This window comes from Leptosomus discolor, chromosome 9 (assembly GCF_034619465.1).
Source record: "Leptosomus discolor isolate bLepDis1 chromosome 9, bLepDis1.hap2, whole genome shotgun sequence".
In the NCBI taxonomy this organism is placed as follows: Eukaryota; Metazoa; Chordata; class Aves; order Leptosomiformes; family Leptosomidae; genus Leptosomus; species Leptosomus discolor.
The window spans coordinates 25,605,919-25,625,221 of NC_141399.1; the positions used below are offsets into that span (position 1 = coordinate 25,605,919).

The 19,303-nt window shown below is 46.6% G+C and overlaps 1 protein-coding gene and 1 long non-coding RNA gene across 2 annotated transcripts; both read left to right on the forward strand.

The window, feature by feature from the left end:
- The first annotated feature begins 735 nt into the window (after nt 1-735).
- On the forward strand, nt 736-6,238 carry LOC147414897 (uncharacterized). The gene is made up of 3 exons (XR_015183785.1): nt 736-1,093; nt 3,449-3,541; nt 6,161-6,238. It is a non-coding gene; the product is annotated as an uncharacterized LOC147414897 (long non-coding RNA).
- Nucleotides 6,239-17,927: 11,689 nt separating this feature from the next.
- CYSLTR1 (cysteinyl leukotriene receptor 1) lies at nt 17,928-18,965 on the forward strand. Its single transcript, XM_009956542.1, has one exon. The coding sequence runs from the start codon at nt 17,928-17,930 to the stop codon at nt 18,963-18,965; it is 1,038 nt and encodes a 345-aa protein (XP_009954844.1).
- Nucleotides 18,966-19,303: the final 338 nt, after the last annotated feature.

Genomic DNA, 19,303 nt, shown 5'->3' on the forward strand with positions numbered 1-19,303 from the left:
TCCAGAGAACCAGAAGAGAAACTTTACTAAGATACATTTTTATTACTCTGCAATATGCACAGTCTGCACTTGCCAAGAATGTTTTACCTTGTAAACTGGAGGAAAACTAAATCCAGAGCTGTGTAAGATCTGACATAGTGCCACAAAACAAAACCACCCCAGTAAAACTGCGTCGTCTGCTGCCTTCAGTGTGGACTGGGCGGTGGGTGAGCAGGACCAGGGGTTTGCTCCCTGTCTTGGAGCACGTATGGAGGTATCCTGGTGCCCTCTCCAGTCCTGCACCCATGTCAGGTGGAATGGGGAGCATTTCTTACTGCAAAATTTGACTATGACAGGCATGGTAATAAAGATGACTTGTTTCCTGGGCATGCTTCGCTGCATGAAGTACAGTAAAACATACTAAGGGTGGCAATATATAGCACTCTGACTGCAGAGTAGCTTTTTTGATCCACCATCAAAAATCATCTTTACTAGCCCATTAATTTTACTGCTGTCCTTAGATGTTATTTAGGCAGCTCCCTATGCTCGTTTTACTTTCTATTCTCAAAGGCTTGTTTCTTGCCTGTCCTATGTCATCCACCTATTATCTACCTGAAATATTTACTTTTTTTTTTGAATGAGCACAATGTGAAAAAACATGTAATTGGTAAGTGCATTATTTATTCTTTACCACCATAGGAAAAGAATATCAAAGTGAAAAGGCTTACAGTGCATTTCAAAATATTAAGTACCACATAATTAATGAAGAGGAAAAAAATTTTTTGAAAAATATTGCAAGTGTAGTTTGACAAGAAATGATTAGTCCTAAAACTACAACTGTGATTAGCATTTTTAACAATGGGACTAGATTAGTATGAGTGTAGTGATTAGTGAAAATATCCAGGTACTAAAAACATTGCTGAATGAAAAATAACGCTTAGTTTACACTGGCAAAGTCATGTGTAATTTGTAACTATTTCACTTTACAGGCAGAGTCCTGGCACTTGGTGCCCAAGAGGAGCTGAGCTGAGATTGTTCACTCCGAAAACACTGGCAATCTCCTAACCGAGCTGAGGAAGAGTCCTGGTAGTTTCAGTTGGACTGGATGATCGTTGTAAGTCCCTTCCAACAGAACTATTCTATTCTGGAGCATATTCATGGCATTTTATGTGCGTGGTCTGTAGAGGACAATTTGAGCTTGTGTATTAAACAGAGCTTAAACTTGTTTGGAAGGAAACTCCTTGCTCCATTGTTGGGACAGCAAGCTGTCTTCCATTGCAGTCAATGGAAAGTTATCTCACGTCTGTCCATATAGGCAGTCTGTGTGATGTGAATTTAGCGCATGTAGAAGGTTCCTGATGGGTGGCTTTGGAGGCTGCAGTTGTCTATCCCAGGACCATATACGCAACAGAAGTTATGCGGTCCCCTCCGCTTTGTGCTTTACGTGATCCCTGGAGGTGAAAGACATCATTTCACAATTTTTTTCCCAATTATTTCCTCAATTCCTCTTTACCACAAAGGCTTGAGATTGTGCTTGTACCACACGCTTGTGCCCCACAGAGCACTCGCTGAGTGCTCATCAAGCATTAGCAGCCCATCACCAGTGCCAGGCTTTTCAGCTGGGGACCAAGTGGTGATGCTCTCTCCCAGGAGCACTGCAGGTGAACAGGCAGTGCTGCCTTCGCTAGAGCAGTGAGAGAATTACAGCTGGGGTGACATCGGTGCATACACTGATTTTGAGCAAATACCTGTTCACAAAAACTCCTGCAGGTGCCCATTGGCAGAGGCTTACATGGCACCTACTGTAGAATGCTCTGGATTTAGGTCCAGTGAAGAACAGCCCTTTTAACCAGGGACTGGCAGTTACACATGAACTGAACAAGGAGGAGCACAAGGGAAGGAAAAGTGTGATCGTCTTCCATCCATTTTTCTCCTATTTTAGAGGGATTCTTAAATCTACAAATATGTGCCTTACATAACAGCTCACTCAGTAAAAGCCAAAATCAGCTTTTCATCCTGCAGACAGTGGCAATGCACAGGGCAGTTGAGTCATGGCAGAAAAACAGTCACATCCTTCTCCACTGAGTGTTGATTATTTATTTTTTTTTTTTAAAAAAGCGCCTACTTCTCAGCACATCAGATAAGAGCAGCCGCAGAGAGCAGCAGGTTATATAATTGAAGGACTTGTTTCACAGCCAGGGAAGGTGCTTTCAGGGCTGATCAGAAGCTTATGATCAGGCACATCTTTTGAGGGCTGAGACCACGCTTAATTAAATCCAAGCAGAAAACATGGGACAAAAGTGTGGGAAGTTTTGAAGCAGTGGATAACAATTGGATAAGAGCAAAAGCATCTCAGCATGGTGTATATGCCAAGCAACTCACCTCTCTGACTGAGAGTGTGAATTATTTTCAGGCAGTTCCACCAGTGACATTCAGGAAATAAGAGGATGTAACTATTAAAGCCCAAACTTCCACTATTTCATAAAACTTCCTGGTGATATCTTCCATGATCTGTTCTAGAAGCAGAAATGCAAAAGTGTTGTAGGTGGAGACCGGTAGCTGTAAGAGCATCTTTTCACAGATTCCTGATAAGCCGGGTCCTTATCTGAATCTCAGATTTGAACAAAGAGCCTACTTAATTACGTCATTATTCATCAGGGGGTTTTCTCTTTACATTTTTCCTTTTAAATCAACAAGAAAAAAAAAAAAAAAAAAAAGAAAAAAAAACCCAAACAACAAGATGAGCACTTGAATGCTCAAAGAACAGGAAATTTCTAATATTATTTCCTCTGGTGATTTTAACAAGATCACTTTCCATATCTGATGATCTGTGTTCATCATTCTCATGACAGATGTCTCAATTTTTGTTAATTTATATTCTCGTAATGCAGTTGCATATCCTACCGTTGCATTAATTATTAGACTAGGCAAAATGTTTATTTGTTGCCATGTTGCTGTTATATGCTACAGTTTACTTTGATTCAAAGTTGGTTGTTTGGGTCATTGTTTGGGTTAGCATTAGCTCCCCTGACATTTTTGTTGGTTGACAAACCCACTGCACAGCTTGGAAGTGTGTGTTTAACCGTTGTCACAGCTTGCAGCCTGCTTTCTCCTTTATCCAAAAGCTTGGTTGGGCTTTTGCTATGTTAGTTTTGTTATTTTTTTAATTATATCCTTCAAAGATCTTATTTGTCTCTCCCTTCATGCAGGTTCCAGCTCATACTAGTTGCATTCACTCTTTTGTGAATGTTGGTAGCCCAGGACTACTGAGCTCCAAGGGTCCCCACCCGTGATCTCAGCTTCGACATATGCATGGGGCTTTCCTTGTATGAACCAGTCAGTAACAGCATCATCCTCCCAACACATATTATTTATACTACCTAAATATAGTCTGGAAATCAAGGGATATTATCTTAAGAAGAAATAACAAGAAAGATGCACAAAACAGTGAAGCTGTTCTCTCTTCCAGGTCTGCCACAAGTTGAGATCAGAGTACAGAAGCTATGGATACAGGACTTTAACTACTCACTTCATTTAAAGGTCTGCCACAGAAAGCATTGTGGTAAGTGCAAATTAAAAAAAGGGAAGTGTCAAATGAAACAGCAGAGACCCCTGCACAGCCAGTGCACACAGTCACAGCATAGATTGCAGCAACAGAAGCTGTTCTGTAAGTTGGCACACCACAAAGCAATATAATGCTGCAGCAAAAGGATGCTGGCTCGTCACCTAGAGCCCTGCCTTTGTCCCAAAAGTACCCCTGTCCCTGCTCCCTGGCAATCCCATAGGTCTCAGGTGTGGAGTGCCTGCAAAGTTTCTGAAAGCCAGAAGAACAGACGTGTGATGACCCTTCTGAAACATGGTGATGCTCCCTCAAGCTCATGCTAATGCCACATTGTGGACTAGCATGCATGTGCACACACACATGCACATGGAAGGCTGGACACCACAGCTCTGCTCCCACGTTCTTTCCCCAAGCCCCTGCTTAAGGCAAGCAGGATGCTTACAAATCCTCTTCGCGTGGCTGACTGTCCTGGTCATGTAGTGACCTACACCCACAGGGGACAACTGGCCTCTCTTCCCAGCATCTACAGTGGGGCACAATCATCTCTGTGCACAATGCTTCTAGGCACACCAGGCTATTTGCCATGGGTTGTCCTGGTACTTAATGTGTAGGAGTTGAAGAATGAGTTTTCTCCTGGGAGCCAGCTTAGCCAGTCATATCCTCATGTTCCCCAGGTCTTTCTAAGGTGAAACTGTGATGAGAACAGATGAGCATAGGTGCAACCTTGATAAAATGAAGAGATGCTGGCAGATAAAGGAAGTAATTAAGCGGTTAAGCCCATGGCAGCGTATGTTTGATCAGTAAAGATTAATTGTGAAGGTTCTAGCTGACCCGGTATTTCTTCTTAATTTAAAAAAAAAATAAATAAATAAACTTGGAAAATCGAGCTATTTTAAACAATCTTATCCAGAGGTGTAAATCATAAAGTGCTGGTCGCTGCAGAGCTCCAGGGCTGGGCCCTGGGATGTGGCCAGCCATCTCCACTGGTGTGCAGGGCTCCTTCTCCAGCAGCCCCCGAGGAGACTCGGGTAGCTCCTGGGCTTGACTGGCACCCTGGATGCCTCCTGAAGATAGAGCACACGGACTGTGGGGGTCTGAGCACCATGTTAAAGTCAGTCCCTGAAGCTGCCCGAGCATGAGCCAGTCTAGCGCTACGGAAAATCTGGGTCTGGTTTCCACGCACATGGAACTGTTCTGTTGAAAGGCAGGGGTTTGTATCCTGATGGATATTTCCTAAGAAATTAGGAAGATTAACATGATCTCTGATGTTCTGTGGTAATTTACTTGACTTATATTGTGTCATAGATAATTATCTGGCCATCCTCATATACCTAACAGCAATGTATATCAAATGATGCAGTAGATAAATATGCGTTTAGTTAGTTGTGAAGTGTCTCTGTTATCAATGTTAAGATTCAGCAATGCGCTTGAATTTGCCTTTCGGTTTAGATCTTAAAAAATATCCAAGTGCTACAAGCCCTGAAATAATTTTGATGCCAAAAATTCACATATTTTCATGATGTTTATTCCATTCCCTTTCCAAAAAGAGAAAGTCAACTTGCATATACTATTTATGGCTATTTGGATTACTTTCCAAAAGAAGATTAAAGCAAAATTTCTCTGAGAGGAATGTTTTCTTGTGTACTGTTGAATTTTCCAGTGATGTGTTTTCTCATCTCCCAGAGAAGAAGAACCCGGGTAGTTTATGTAACCAGAAAAGTCTGCTATCAAATAAATGAACAACAGAGAATTAAAATGCTACTACATTATTGTGGGTGGGGAAAAAAACTGTAACAAAAAATCTGATAGACTTTTTTTATTTTTAAAAATCTGTATGTCACAATATTTTTTACAAAAAAAAAGAAGTGGTAAGAAGTAATAAAGTTAGTGTCAGTATCTGAAACAAAACTAGAAAATCAAAGCACAGACTATTGTCAGTTTGAAAGTAAAATGGTTGGACTAGATGATCTTTTGAGGTTCCTTCCAACCCCTAACATTCTGTATGATTCTGTGACCTGGACAGACTCGCAGTAACCCAGATTATGAAGCCTAAAGTCACTGCTGACCTGCATAAACTCTTATGATCAGTTCCCATCAAAGGGCCAATAAATGCACCTTAGGTCTGTCCTATTATGGAAAAAAAATATTAGAATGATAGAATACTTTGGACAGATTTGAGTAGAATACAGATTTCATATCAGTTCTAACAAAACCAGGGGGATTAATATAATTTCCCAGCTCCTGATAAATGGACCCTCCAGGCACAGGAAAATGTTCTGCTGCTTTTGCCCAAAAACGTCATCCACAAAGCAACACCAAACGTTTCTCATTTCTTGACTGGTATGTCCATAGTGTGACTTGTGACATACTGGAGATGCAGTTTAAAGAAAGCTCTATCTATCTCCCCCATCTACATTTGCTACATGTACAAAACAGGAAGAGGAAGCAGCAATTGGCTCTATCAGGACAGCAACTCCTAACAGTGTGGCTATTCTATTTATTACAGGTTGACATGCTGGAACCATAAAAAAAAAACAAAACAAAAACCAGTGAAACACAGCTTTTCCAAACAGCAGTCCAAAAGTCTTCATGATTTCTTTAACTTTTCTCTTTTCTAAGGTGGTTAACCACACAATAGACTTAGGATGCTAGCCTGCAAGATGCCGGGAATCCCTGCCTGCCATCGAAGACAGCAAGAACTGGAGTTGTTCAGCATCTGGTAAAGCCAATCTCATCATGCCCACAGCAAAGTAAAAATACAAACCTTCTCTTTTACAAACATATATGTTGTGTACTTGTATGGAGTGTGATCAGCCAATTTCACATCGACCAGTTCTTATGGCTTGCTGAGGTCCCTCACCAGCTGAAGCACAGTAAAAGGATCTCTCTCAGTCCTTGTCTGGAGTTTTGGCCTGACAAGCCCATCCTTTCATTGTACACAAGGTGAAAGAATCAGAGCAGGTTAAAGGGTCCCTGAAAGCCCTACTTCCAGAAATTTCAACTGGCAGAAGACCCCAAAATTACTGCTCCCTGTGCCAAAGACCCCTCCAAACCCAGGTGTGGATCAATCTAGGGGATAGTGGAAGTGCACCCAGCTGCAGGAACACCATGAAGCACTTTGGCTGCAGCACCCTGGGGAGGCCGGGGCAGCGTGGTCAGCCCCATACCTGTGCCCATACCCGTACCTCTTCGGCAGGGGCCACGTGCTCTGCTTCACTTCTCAGAAAAGGCAGCACGAAGTCTCACCTTTTGGTTTGCGTTTTGAGTGGAAACCACTTGAACCCTCTCTTCTTCGAGGAAACGGAAACAACATTGTTCCCTGGCTGATGATTTCTATCATTTTCCAGATTAGTCAGCCATTCCCGTTACTGCCTCCTTTTGCGAAGACAGATTTGTGCCTGTGAAAGAATAACATAATTCTCCAAATATTTAGGTTAGCAATGTTGGGATTATCTGAACGATGTTCTTGCACTCATTTCTGGTAGTAATTTATTTCATTTATCTCAGGAGAGCAAGTATTTTATTCCAAAAAATTATAATTAGGGATGAAAATGTTGTACCATCTCTCACAGGTTTGCATCTTCTCTTGGCCCTCATTTCTACAGCAGCTTGTTAAAAAGGTTCTGTTTGCAGTGGGCTATGATCAACAACATCATGATCTGAGAGAGTGACAACAGTTGAGGTTTTCTTCACAGAATTCCCCAGCTCCATTCTTCTCCCACAGAAATCAGGGGATTGGGAAGCTTCATTGGTCTCCTACGGCTGGGATGGAGCAGCTTCTTGCAGCTGCCAGTATGGGCCACACATATTAACATCAGTCCCTAAAAATCAAGTGGAAGACAGGGCTGGTGCTGGAACTGCGACATCAAGTCTCTGTGCCAGGTCCAGAGAACAAACTAAGACAAAGTCTAGGTGACAATCGGGGATGGTGCCCTGGAGAAACACGTCCCACTGGATGGGGGCTTTCACAGGAACCATTATAGCAAAAGCAGAGCAGAAAAGGGATTGCATATCCTTGGCAAGAAGCAGAAATTACTTTTCCAAATAAGGTGTCGCATTTGTGAGCTTGACGAAGAAGGAGGAAGGCATACCCATCTGACTCCGGCCACTGATACCATAATTTCTTGGTGTGGTTTTCTGCCACCCAGACACACTGACTCAGCTAACCTGGGAGCTGACTCCGGGCTCGCCAATGCTCAGAAACAGAGGGGATGGGCCTGGCTGAGCAGCGGGTGTGAAGCAAAAGCCGCATGTTTCAGAATGACTACAGGCTGTCACGCATCAAGGCAAGGAAACTGTTGCACATCTCTCACACTTTGGGCGATGCCTCCAAACCTTCCATTTCTCTGCAACCTTCCAATCCCTTCGCAATGGTGCCCCCCACATCTGCTAGTTCCAGGACCACCATACCAGTGTGCTCCCTTCATTAACCCACACCAAAAGCTTTCCATGCCCCATTCCTTCTTTTTTTTCCCCTGCTTTCCTCATGTGCTTTATTTCACCGTCAAGAGAAGGATGTGCCAGTGTTGATGAGTCTTCCCCTGGCAGAGCACAGGGCCTGCAGCTATGCACTTTCCAGGTTAGCGCTGGCTCAAGTCCAGCAAGGTGAGAGCAGGCAGAGCTGCACCCAGGTCTCCATCCTCAATCTCAGGAATCACCATGGTCACACTTTTCTCTATAAAGTGCATCTGGCAGATGAAGTTGCCGCTGGTCATTCTCCCCCAGTGTCACATGGTCCAGCCTGTGCTAAATAACTTTGAAAAAGTCTGAACTGAAAGTTGAGATTACCACCCTTTTCACACAAGATTCAAAGAGAAACAACCTATTTTAGGAAGTCCCAGGAGAGGAAAGAAACAAGAACATGTTAAAAGGATGTTTGCTTTATTATGAAATGCTTTTGTGATTTCTCCTTCTTCAATAGCCACTGTGAAAGTTGTTGCCAAAGCTGAAGAGCTTTTGCAGGCGTTTGGGGATCCAGGAGGAGAAGGCAATGGAGGGTCAGCCAGTGCTGAGTGGCAACTTACCTTAGCTCTAAAGCATGATCAGGCTTTTTCCAGATTCTGATTATCCCAGACAGATCTCCAAAGCACACACCCCCAAATTGTGCCTTATCCTATTGTCCTGTGAAAAGGGAATCAGACTGATTTGCAGCCTAAGCATCAAATTGTTCTTATTAAGCACTAACAACAAATCTTCAGCCTCCAGATGTCTAGCAAGCCACTAAAATTTGTGTTGTTCTTAATTAATAATCACCTTTATATCAGTGAAAATCTTTCCCTGAGGCAAAATGTATCTAGGCAAGTTCCTCTGGTGAAGTACTGGAAGATCTGCTGACATACGGGGAGTGGCAGCAACACCTGTGTCATCACTCGGCATGTGTGTGTCATTAACGTAGCTATATGATCCCTTCCAAAATGTGGCTGGCTCCCTAGCATAGCTAGAATTCAAACTGTCACTTAATTAGCTCAGACTTCTAGTGACTTTGAAGGAGAGCAAAAAAATCACTTTACACCACATTAGAAGTGAAATGGCAGGTTACAGCTACCTTTGCCCAGTCCCAAATCTTGAAGTGAAGCCCTCCTTGTCTTGCTGACCTCCATGCCCCTCCCAAAACACCCTACGACTCTTTTCTTTCCTCTTTCTGTCTTTATCTCCAGCCTTCATCCCATCCCCACCCCCATCATGCAAGTTATTAGGGGCTTACCTCCTCTTTCAGACTCTGTTGCTGTCTTGTGTGGTTTTGCACAGTCTCAACTCCTGTAGCTTTCTTTTTGCCTATCGCTCCTGCCTCGTCCTCCTCTGCTTTATGTTGCCCTGAATTTAGTTTCTTACGTTTTCTCCAGCCCTCGTTTCTTTGAGCTCCCCTGTCTAAGCAGGATCTCTCCCCTCAGGACACAAGTGTAATCTCAGCTGCTGCACTAAACAAAACCATCCTCGATCCTGCTACCTTCTCTTAATTACTCTCCACACTCATCACAGCACACCCACACTACAGACCCCAGTCCCTCTTCTCCTGACCCATCCTCAGCCTCTAAGAATGGGTTTTCATGCTCCACGTCATGAACCTGGTCTTCTTAAAGCCTCCCCATCCTCGTTGTCTGCCTGGGCTAATTCTGCAAGCCAAATCACTCATGAGACTTAATGTATAACCTCATTCTCCTAACCTGATGGGTCTCCAGCTTACAGGAAGGCTCTAACAAACCAAGCAGGGGAAGAAGAGCAAGGAGGTGACCTTGTGTGGTGTGCAAAGGACACGACACTGATGGCGTTTCCCTGAAGCACTCAGCACTGACACAAACTGTGGGAGAGCAGAGTCACCATGGCCTGTTCCACCAAGCAGTGCCAGCCATCCCATGTGGCAGTCTGCTTTGTCCTCTCTCAGGGTGTTGGGTCTGTGTGCCATGAATCCAGCCTTTTCCTGAAGTGTGGAGGTCCCTGTGGTGCGTGGAGGTGTCCCTCCAGCTACCCATCCCAGAGGACAAAAGGTTTCATCCTGTTCCTCACAGTGTTTCCATATTCAGTGAGTACGCCACTCCTGCCCCTAGTTTTCATGCCTGGCCCCCATCAAATACCATGTGTCTTCTTGGCCTCATTGTACAAGAGCTGCACTTCAACCTCCTCTTTGGAATCCAGTGAGGAAACACTTCCCATGCCAAAACTCTGCCTCATCTGCCAGCACATAGGGAGCACCAGCAGCCTCACTGATACCAACCTCAGTCTGACCTTGTAACTAGAAATCTTCCTGTTCTTGAGCATAAACAGCAGAAAAGAAGGAACAGCAAAAGAAAGAAGGAATAGCAAAACTGAGTAGCAAAAAGCAGAAGAAATAGCAAAAAAAAAGGTACCAAAAAAAGCAGAAGGAATGGCAGAATGGAGTAATACCAACATGTGCAGCACAACTAAAGCAAACTGCAGAACTGGTTCACAGTGTAGGAGATTGCAGGCGATGCAATGTCTTGGACTTCGGACCTGCATCCTTTGAAAGTCTTCAAGACCAGGTGGGATAAAGCCCTGAGCGACCTGGCCTGGCCTGGTTTGAGCAGGAGGTTGGACTAGAGCTCTCCTGAGGTCCCCTCCAACCTGAATTATCCTGTGATCCTATGATTCGACTGTTCCTAATATTCTGCCAAGTGGCTCTTGGGAGGCGGGCAGGCTTTTCTGTGCATGGGGTGGGCAAGGAAAGCAGGGAAGGCTCTCAGGAAGGGCAGATGGATGAGGTGTATTTACTTCTCACACACCTTCACTGTTCATAGGGAGTGGTGCAAAAAGGAACTGCCACCTCCATAGCACCACGTCTTTGTCTGAAATTTCTGGTGTCTGAAAGTTCTGCAAGTCTGCACTGTTCTGGGTATGAGAAGGTGCCAAGGACCCACAATAGAAGTGGAAATTGCTGGGTTCGGCAGCAGGAAAACTTTCTGCAACACACCAGAGCAGAAGAGAAGCAAGCAAAAAAGAAAGAAAAGACCTGGCATGGCAGCTGGAGGGAGCAGGCACAGCTGCAATGCTTGGTACTGTGAAACCTCCTGTAATGGGTCTGCAATGAGTCCATAATTCCAGTGCCAGGTGGACAAGGGCTTTGTCATTGTATTCAGCCCATTTCCAAGCCTTTGCTTTCACTATGCAAGGTAAAACAGTGAAGAAGGGAGAATAAGAGCATGGTGAACAGCAGCTTGCAGTGGCTGAGTGCTGTGACACTCAAATAAAACACAAGTACAAAACCAAAATGTGCAGCCCAGGCAGAACCTGCCATAACACAGTCTTCAAAGAGACCATCATCCCCCTATCTCCCATGAGAGCAGGCTCCAGTGTGCTGTGGATCTTATTTGTGGTTCATTCCTAGAGAGCAATAATGAGTTTATTGACATGGTGGCATTTATTTAACTCTAAACCATTTCTTTAAAAGGTTCAAGGTGGCAAAATGTGTAATCAGCACTCTCCAGGAGCCTTCCCCAGCGGCTGCTCAGCTCTGCACCCTTCCAGCTCTCCCAGCACAGCACCTGGGTGCCATCTCCCCACCTTGGCGCTGGCATGGGGCCACGCTCAGCCCTTTGCACCCACATGCCTCTGCGTTGCTCTTGCTGGCCCTGTTCTCTGCCCCAGGCCAAGGCTCTGGCACTCACCCAGCTGACACTGACCTGGGATCTACTCCCTGTTAATAAGAAAAGGAGGGTTTGGGAAGCCCTGGAGCATGGATGTCACTGCCCAACCATCTGTAGGGTTTTTTTTTAATGTTATCACCCACTGTGGTGCCAGAACTGAAGACGTAGAAGCAGCCTACAAGAAAGCAAAGAGCTAGAAGAACTTCATCAAGCCCTTCCCTCTGGAAAGGGCCACGGGCCGTGCCGACCCCTGAACAGAGGCAGCGGGGTCTGAGGGGCTCACATGAGAAGCAGGGCTGGAAGTAATCACTCTCCCTCTCCCCGCACGCCTTCCTCCCCATTTGCCCCATCACTCCCCAGCACCTTAGGCTGTGGTGGGGTTCCACCCATGCCAAGTGGGGAGAGGAAGCCTTATAGCGGGAATGTTTCCTTCCTACCCTTAGCACCCCTAAATCACAGTGTGGGATGTCCTGCAGAGCAGAAAATGGGCCGTGGACAGGAGCAGCCTTGGGGACCCTTGCACGGGGGCACAGACAGGCAGGGAGGGGTCCCTTCACGTGACCTCCACGCCACAGAGGTGCCGTGGGAACAGGAGAACGTGCAGAGATGCAAGTCCCATGAGCAGAGAGTGGCATTTACAGGATCTCTTTGTAATTACTATTTTTTTTTTTTTTTTGTGCCTGACATTTTGGTGGTTAATCCTTAATTCTGAGGAAGTGTATTTACTCTATATGGTTATTTCCCATGAGAATCTAAAGGTCAGCAGAGGTCAGCTGGGATCACATGGAAGAAAATCACCTTTTCGGGCCCCATATGAGTGTCAAGAGCTATTCCTTGGCCACTGCAGCGTCTCTGCATGAGCTTCCTGTTCCAAGGAAGGGCTTGGAAGGGGTCTGCCTGCCGAGAGCATGAACACTGGGGCTGAAGGGCTGACAATGCTGCAGGGACGGCCCAAAGAGCTCTGCTGGTGTCAATGGTCAAGATCGCCCTAGCTGTACCTTCAGGAACCCCGATTCTGCAGAAAGCGGGGTGATGCTACCACTTCCCAGACAGTGTAGGGGCAAAGATTGCCCCTGAGTGCAGGAAAAAATCTCTTTTGGTGCAGATATCGGTCCAACACAACTAGAAGTCAGCACAGAGCACATCTGTGCGTGACCTCCATTTTTTAAATAGGTGAGCAGCAAAGTGCTAGGAGGCTCCTCAGCGTGTAGGTGGGGATTTTTCTGGAGCGAACTTGCCAGGAGGTGAAAAGAGCAGAAGCCCACAGAGCTTGGCACTGCCAAGCATGCCAGGGTTTTACTGGGGAACTTCCTGTCCCACTGTTGGTGTGCAGCTGAGGTTGCCCCATTTGCACTTGCTACCACTGTTTCCCAGCCATGTGCTTCACCACTTTGGATCTCACCTGGGTGGACCGTGCAGCCAGCCTGTCGTAACCCACCTAGAGAGCAAGTAGGTCTACAGAAGCTCCAAAACAAGCCTTCAAAACAGAGCTGGGGCAGAAAAAATAACTCAACATTCGGCCGAGCAGTCACTCAGCCACGCAGCACCGCGTAAAAGCCGTGGTGATGTGGGTCTCTCTTCACCTGGGGTCGCGGCTCACACCACCCGCTCATGGAAAAGGAGGCGGACAAGGCTGCGCCAGGGACCGCCAGCACCAGGCAGGTCCCAGGAACCGGGGACGCAGATGGGGACGGAGGTTTCTTCCCGGCTGCGGGAGGCGCACGGAGGCGTCCCGGCCCGGACAACTGCCTTCCCCGGCCGGGCCGCCCCGCTGCAGCAGCCGGCGAAAAGCGCGAAGCCGCCAGTTCCCCCAGTCCCGGGAGCTGCAGCCGGCGGGCGGGGCCCGGGGGGCGAGCCCAAGGGGCGGGCCCGACGGGCGGGGCGAGGGCGCGGCCCGGTTTAAGGGCGGCGGAGGGGGCAGTGGGGGTAGCGGTGGGTGCTTGGCTCGGCTCCGGTAAGTCCTCGTTGGGGTTTACCCGAGGGGGTGGGCGTTGCCCGCGGTGCGCCCGGGAGCCGCGGGGCGGGAACAGGGCTGAGGTGCCCGCGGGGCTCGGTGGGACCGTCACCGCTGAGCCGGGCGGGTAATAGGCTTCCCAGTTCTGTTCTGCTTTCGGGGCCTGGGCTCTGCTCGCCGGGCAGAAGGGAGCTGGTTGTGAAGGTGTGAGGTGGTTGCGATGCTTCTCCCACCAAGCATTCCTGAGCACCGGCAGCCCTTTACCTCTGTGCTTGAAACAAGTGGTAGTATCTTCCTTGGTGCTGTGCTTTTGGATCTTGTAATAAAATTTACTGCAACCTCCTTAGGACTAGCTATAAATCCAGCTGTGCTGCATGAGGCTTGAAAAGAACAGTTGTACAGGGTTTTGCTTAGCTTGGGATGCTTTTCCTAGCTGCTCCCTCTTGCTTGTGTACATTCCTAACTAGCTGAATTCACTACCATGTAAATAAATTCTTCTGCGATCCATGAGTATACAAATAAAAAGTGGCAGAAGTGGTATTTGTCTTCAATTCAGGATGCAAACCTGGTGTAAAGCCTCAGCCAGGAAATAGTATTTTGTGGTAGTTTTTTGGGTTTTACAGATACATTTCTAGGTGTGGAGCTCTCTTACAAATTAGCAGTATCTGTACTGTATCCGCTTTGGTATTGTAATCATCAGTTTTCCCTTTGGTTATAAAAGACATTTAAAATCATGTTTAGAAATATAATAAATAACAGGTCTCTGTTGGCTTTTAGACAGATACCTCACATGGTTGTTCACTCTCTGCTAATGTCTTTAAGAATAGCAGCTGAAAACCTGAAATTTAGTCCACAAAGAGGCAAAAAGTTTATAATCCAGCTCAATGCCATGTAAGAAGTGTGCAGAAGTAGGCATAAATATTAAATAAGGAAGTTTATCTAACAAGCAAATGATGGGCTGAGATGTTTCCCAGTAGCTCTCGGTTGTGTCTTAGGCAGGATAGCTAAACTGGCAGAAGGTGGGAGAAATCCGTGTGGCAGGAAGACAGCAGTACCTTCTGCAGGCACACATCTTGCTTCACGCCACTCAAAAGGCACATGGGAACCCAACCCAAAACCTGCTGTTGGGAGACGCAGGTTCTGCCCAGTTCCTCCAGTGCTCCCGTGCACTTCTCCATCTGCAGCCTCTGCCTTCTCTGAGCGTTACATCATGTTACTGCTTTTAGGCAAAACATCCCATCCACTGGGTTTGCCATGCAGCCTAGTTTGTCCCATTTTCTGCTCCTTCTTCATACTGGTGATAACTGCCTGGAGGTGCAGGCAGATGGAAAAGCCTCAACATGCAAAAGAGATCATTCCAGCCTCTTAAACTCAGACATCTTGTTTGTGTTTTGATATTTTTTTTTTTAGTGCCTGAGAAAGAACTAATATACAATGCCTTGGTAAGCACAGAGATCTTACCTGTGTGAGTTTTCATGCAATAATTGAGCCACCAATCTCCATGTGTTTGTGCAGTGCAGAGCATGGCAGCATTTTGCTTGGCAGGTCTGCTTGCTAGGCATGAAAGCAGCAATAAGAGTAATGGTTGTAAGAGCTTTGTCACCTGCATCAGATTATCTTGACAGATAAAAAACAAGGAATGGGGGTCATGCAGCACTTTATCAGAATACTGTACTCCCTGCCTCTCACAAGCAATCGATTAAAATCGGCCCCATGTTACCGCAAGCTTAATTTTATCCCTATCTTGGAGACTTTAAAACATTATGGGAGTGTTGCACTTTTCATAACTTGAACCTCCAGTCTGAAGCAAAGACCTCAGGCAAGTGAGGATGGTGTGGGATGAAGGCTATATCTCTCAGCATCTCCCAGGGAACCCAGAGCTCTGTCTCTGCACTACTCCACTGGGGCAGCAGCTCCGTGTTGCTGGCTGGTCCTTGCAGAGGAGCAGTGGCTGGAGCCACAAGAAGCTCACGGGAGTGATGTCTGGTGGTGTTCAGACCCGCTCTGGGTGTTCCATCATGTGTGAGGAGCCCAGACCCATCCAAGCTGGGGCTGAGGTCTGGATCTTGCCAGAAACTGGCTGCTGAGAGGTGGCATTTGTGGGGCAGTGAGAGGAATGGCTACAAACTCACTGCCTCTCTCGGATTAATAGGTTATTTGCAGTGAGCAGTGCTAGACAAGCTTCACTTATGCAAGCTAAGGTGAACTGTAAGTGATGTACAATGTGCTGATCTATGGCTTTTGACAGTTGGGCAGAGCTGTGCTGAGTCTTGGCTGCCTCTTCTGGCCAAAGACCTCACTGTGCCGTTGTGCGGTCAGCCACTCACACCCCTACGTGTCCACAAACAGCCCAAGAGGAAAAAATACCCTCTCGTGTCAGGATTTTGCCTCCTCTCCTATCTGTGCCACCTCCCTGTAATGTATTTTGTGCATTGCAGATAATCGAAAGACTGGTTTAAGAGTAGAAACTCCCAAATAGCTGAATTTTGACTGAAGCCTGTAAGCCTTGAGCATACAAGTGTGGTTCTGAACTCCCAGTAAATCCCAGAGAGAGGCACAGACTCTAACACTGCCAGATGGTTTTAATACATACATACCATTTAACATCAGCTTTGAGCATGTGCATGGTGTGAGTTCTCATAACTGATCTTGTCCCAGCTGTTGCTTTCATCGTGGGTTTTTTTAAGTCCTGTTATTGCAGCCTATGTGAACAGCTCTGGGGCTCCCAGCATGAGAAAGACATGGACCTGTTGAGTGGATCCAGAGGAGGCCATGAAGATGCTCAGGGGGCTGGAGCACCTCCCCTATGAGGACAGGCTGAGAGAGCTGGGGTTGTTCAGCCTGGAGAAGAGAAGGCTCCAGGGAGACCTTAGAGTGGCCTTCCAGTACTTAAAGGGGTGGGGGGGTGAGGGGTATACGTGACTCTTTATCAGGGAGAGTACTGATAGGATGAGGGGGTAATGTCTTTAAACGGAAAGAGGGGAGATTCAGGTTAGGTATTAGGAAGAAGCTCTTTACCATGAGGGTGGTGAGGCACTGGCACAGGTTTCACAGAGAAGCTGTGGCTGCCCCCTCCCTGGCAGTGTTCAAGGCCAGGTTGGATGGGGCTGGGAGCAACCTGGTCTAGTGGAAGGTGTCCCTGCCCCTGGCGGGGGTGTTGGAACTGGATGATCGTTAAGGTCCCTTCCAACCCAAACCATTCTACGGCTCTACGATATTAAGAGCGTCATGTATCACTGCACTCAAATGAATACCAAAAGGAAACAATACAATTTTACAGAAGACTGGCTGAGCAGCTCTGAAAACCTTCCCTAGCTGCAGGGTCTGACTGCTCTGGAGAGCCCCAGACCTGCTAGTGTAAATCAAAGCGATGTGCAAAAGCAAACTCAAGGTGAAACCCTTTGCTAGGGAGTTACCTTGATGGTAGAGATGTCTCCAGATCGAGACATTTGTTCTTGACATGAGCCTCCCTGAAGCTTCCCCCTCCATCTGCCAGGCACTGGAGCAATGCCAGGGAAACTGGAGCCCTGCAGCATCCTCTTTGCTATAGCAATCCTTCCTGTTCCCCACATGTAATAGGTGATATCTTTTCCAAAGCTAGTAATTACACATATTTATTAACAAAGCAAGCTTAAAAATGCTGCTACCTGTGAGTAGAGGAGAGCAATGCAGAATTTGGGGAGCTGAGCAGTGTCTGGTCATGCACTGAGCTGCCTTTGGCTTGGAATCATCTTCCACCTTCAATGCAAAGGATTTGGTTTTTTAAATTTGTTTTTTTGAACAGTTTACTGTTTCAGAAACCTCCTTGCAGGCCTTCTCTAGCAGTGATCTGTCCTTACGCAGGCAGGCATGGAGGTGGAGCGCAGGGAGGCAGTGTCTGCCAGGCGATGCGGAGAGGCAGGACTGAACAGTCAGTAGGGACCAGATCTGGTCTTTATACTTTAAATTGCATAGTGCTACTGCCACCTTCATTATTCCTCTCTGTTTTCACAAGTAGTTATGTTAGTTTGAGAGGAGTTGGTAATTCAGTGGAAGAAGGGTGCCACTGGAACTGAGACTCACATTTTCGCAAGTCCTCATCGTCGCGTCACCAGTTGTTGGTGCCACGTTAAGAAAGGTGGCAGGAGTGGATAGTTACAATGACATGGATCTGTACAGAACCACAGCCTTTCCTAGCTGTTCTCTCCTGTATAAGAGAAATTATGATAGGTTTTTCCTCCTATTTAATAATGGAATTTTATTTTTGTGTGCTGCTTTACATAACTCACTGGAGTTTTTCATTCTTAGGCCTGACATTCATTGCCAGGTGGAATTGGTGCCTCAGCCAGACACCATGATGGCGCTGTTTGATAACTTGTCATGCCATCACTCCATCGACGACTTCCGAAACCGAGTCTACTCCACACTTTACTCCATGATCAGCATTATGGGCTTTGTTGGCAACGGCGTTGTGCTGTACGTCCTCATAAAAACATACCGGCAGAAGACAGCCTTCCAGGTGTACGTGCTGAACCTTGCCGTGTCCGACTTCCTCTGCGTATGCACCCTGCCCCTGCGTGTCATCTACTATGTCCACAAAGGGAACTGGTTCTTCAGTGACTTCCTATGCAGGGTCAGTTCATATGCGTTGTACGTCAACCTGTACTGCAGCATTTTTTTCATGACTGCCATGAGCTTCTTCCGTTGTATAGCCATTGTTTTTCCAGTCCAAAACATCCATTTGGTAACGGAGAAGAAGGCTAAATTTGTCTGTGTTGGCATCTGGATTTTTGTCATCCTGACAAGCGCTCCCTTCCTGCGAAATGGGACGTACAAGCATGGCAACAAGACCAAGTGCTTCGAACCCCCAGAAGATTCTCAGAAGACAAATCTAGTTGTGATCCTGGATTTTATTGCCCTATTTGTGGGTTTCATTATTCCCTTTATTGTCATAACTATCTGCTACACCATGATCATAAGGACCTTACTGAAAAATTCCTTGAAGAAGAACCAGGCTAACCGCAAGAAGGCGGTCTGGATGATCATCATTGTGACAGCCACCTTCCTGGTGAGCTTCACCCCGTACCACGTTCTGCGTACAGTCCACCTCCACGTGCTACGGCTGAAGAATGCCAGTTGTGAGGATGCCATATACCTACAGAAATCGGTTGTGGTAACACTCCCCTTGGCAGCTGCAAACTGCTGCTTTGACCCACTTCTCTATTTCTTCTCAGGGGGCAACTTTCGGAGGAGACTTACCACGTTTAGAAAGGCTTCTTCGTCCAGCTTAACACAAGCCTTCAGGAAAAAGTTCTCCATAAAAGAGAAAGATGAGGAGCCCTTTGGAGAAAGCCATGGGGAGAATGGAAAGGCAGTCGTGGCCCCTTCATAAGGGGCCTAGACCTTTCCCTAAGATCTCAGATGGGCAACAGAGATGTTGGAACTCTTCCAGAAGACATGATGGAGGCTCACAAGCCTTTGTTGCAATTAGATATGTAATAATAACAGTGGACAGTCCATGACTTATGCTCATTGGTGGTACAGCTGCTGCCAGGGATGGCCAGCCCCTTCCATAGGACCACTGCTTGGACATGCACACCCACTTAGGATGGAGGAGCCACCACCAGCCAGGACCAGAAAACTGTTGAGCTAATGATAAACTCACGTAAACAAACTCTTCAAAGTCTGTATTTGGGCATTTGCTTCATTTTATGACTATACAAAGAGTGG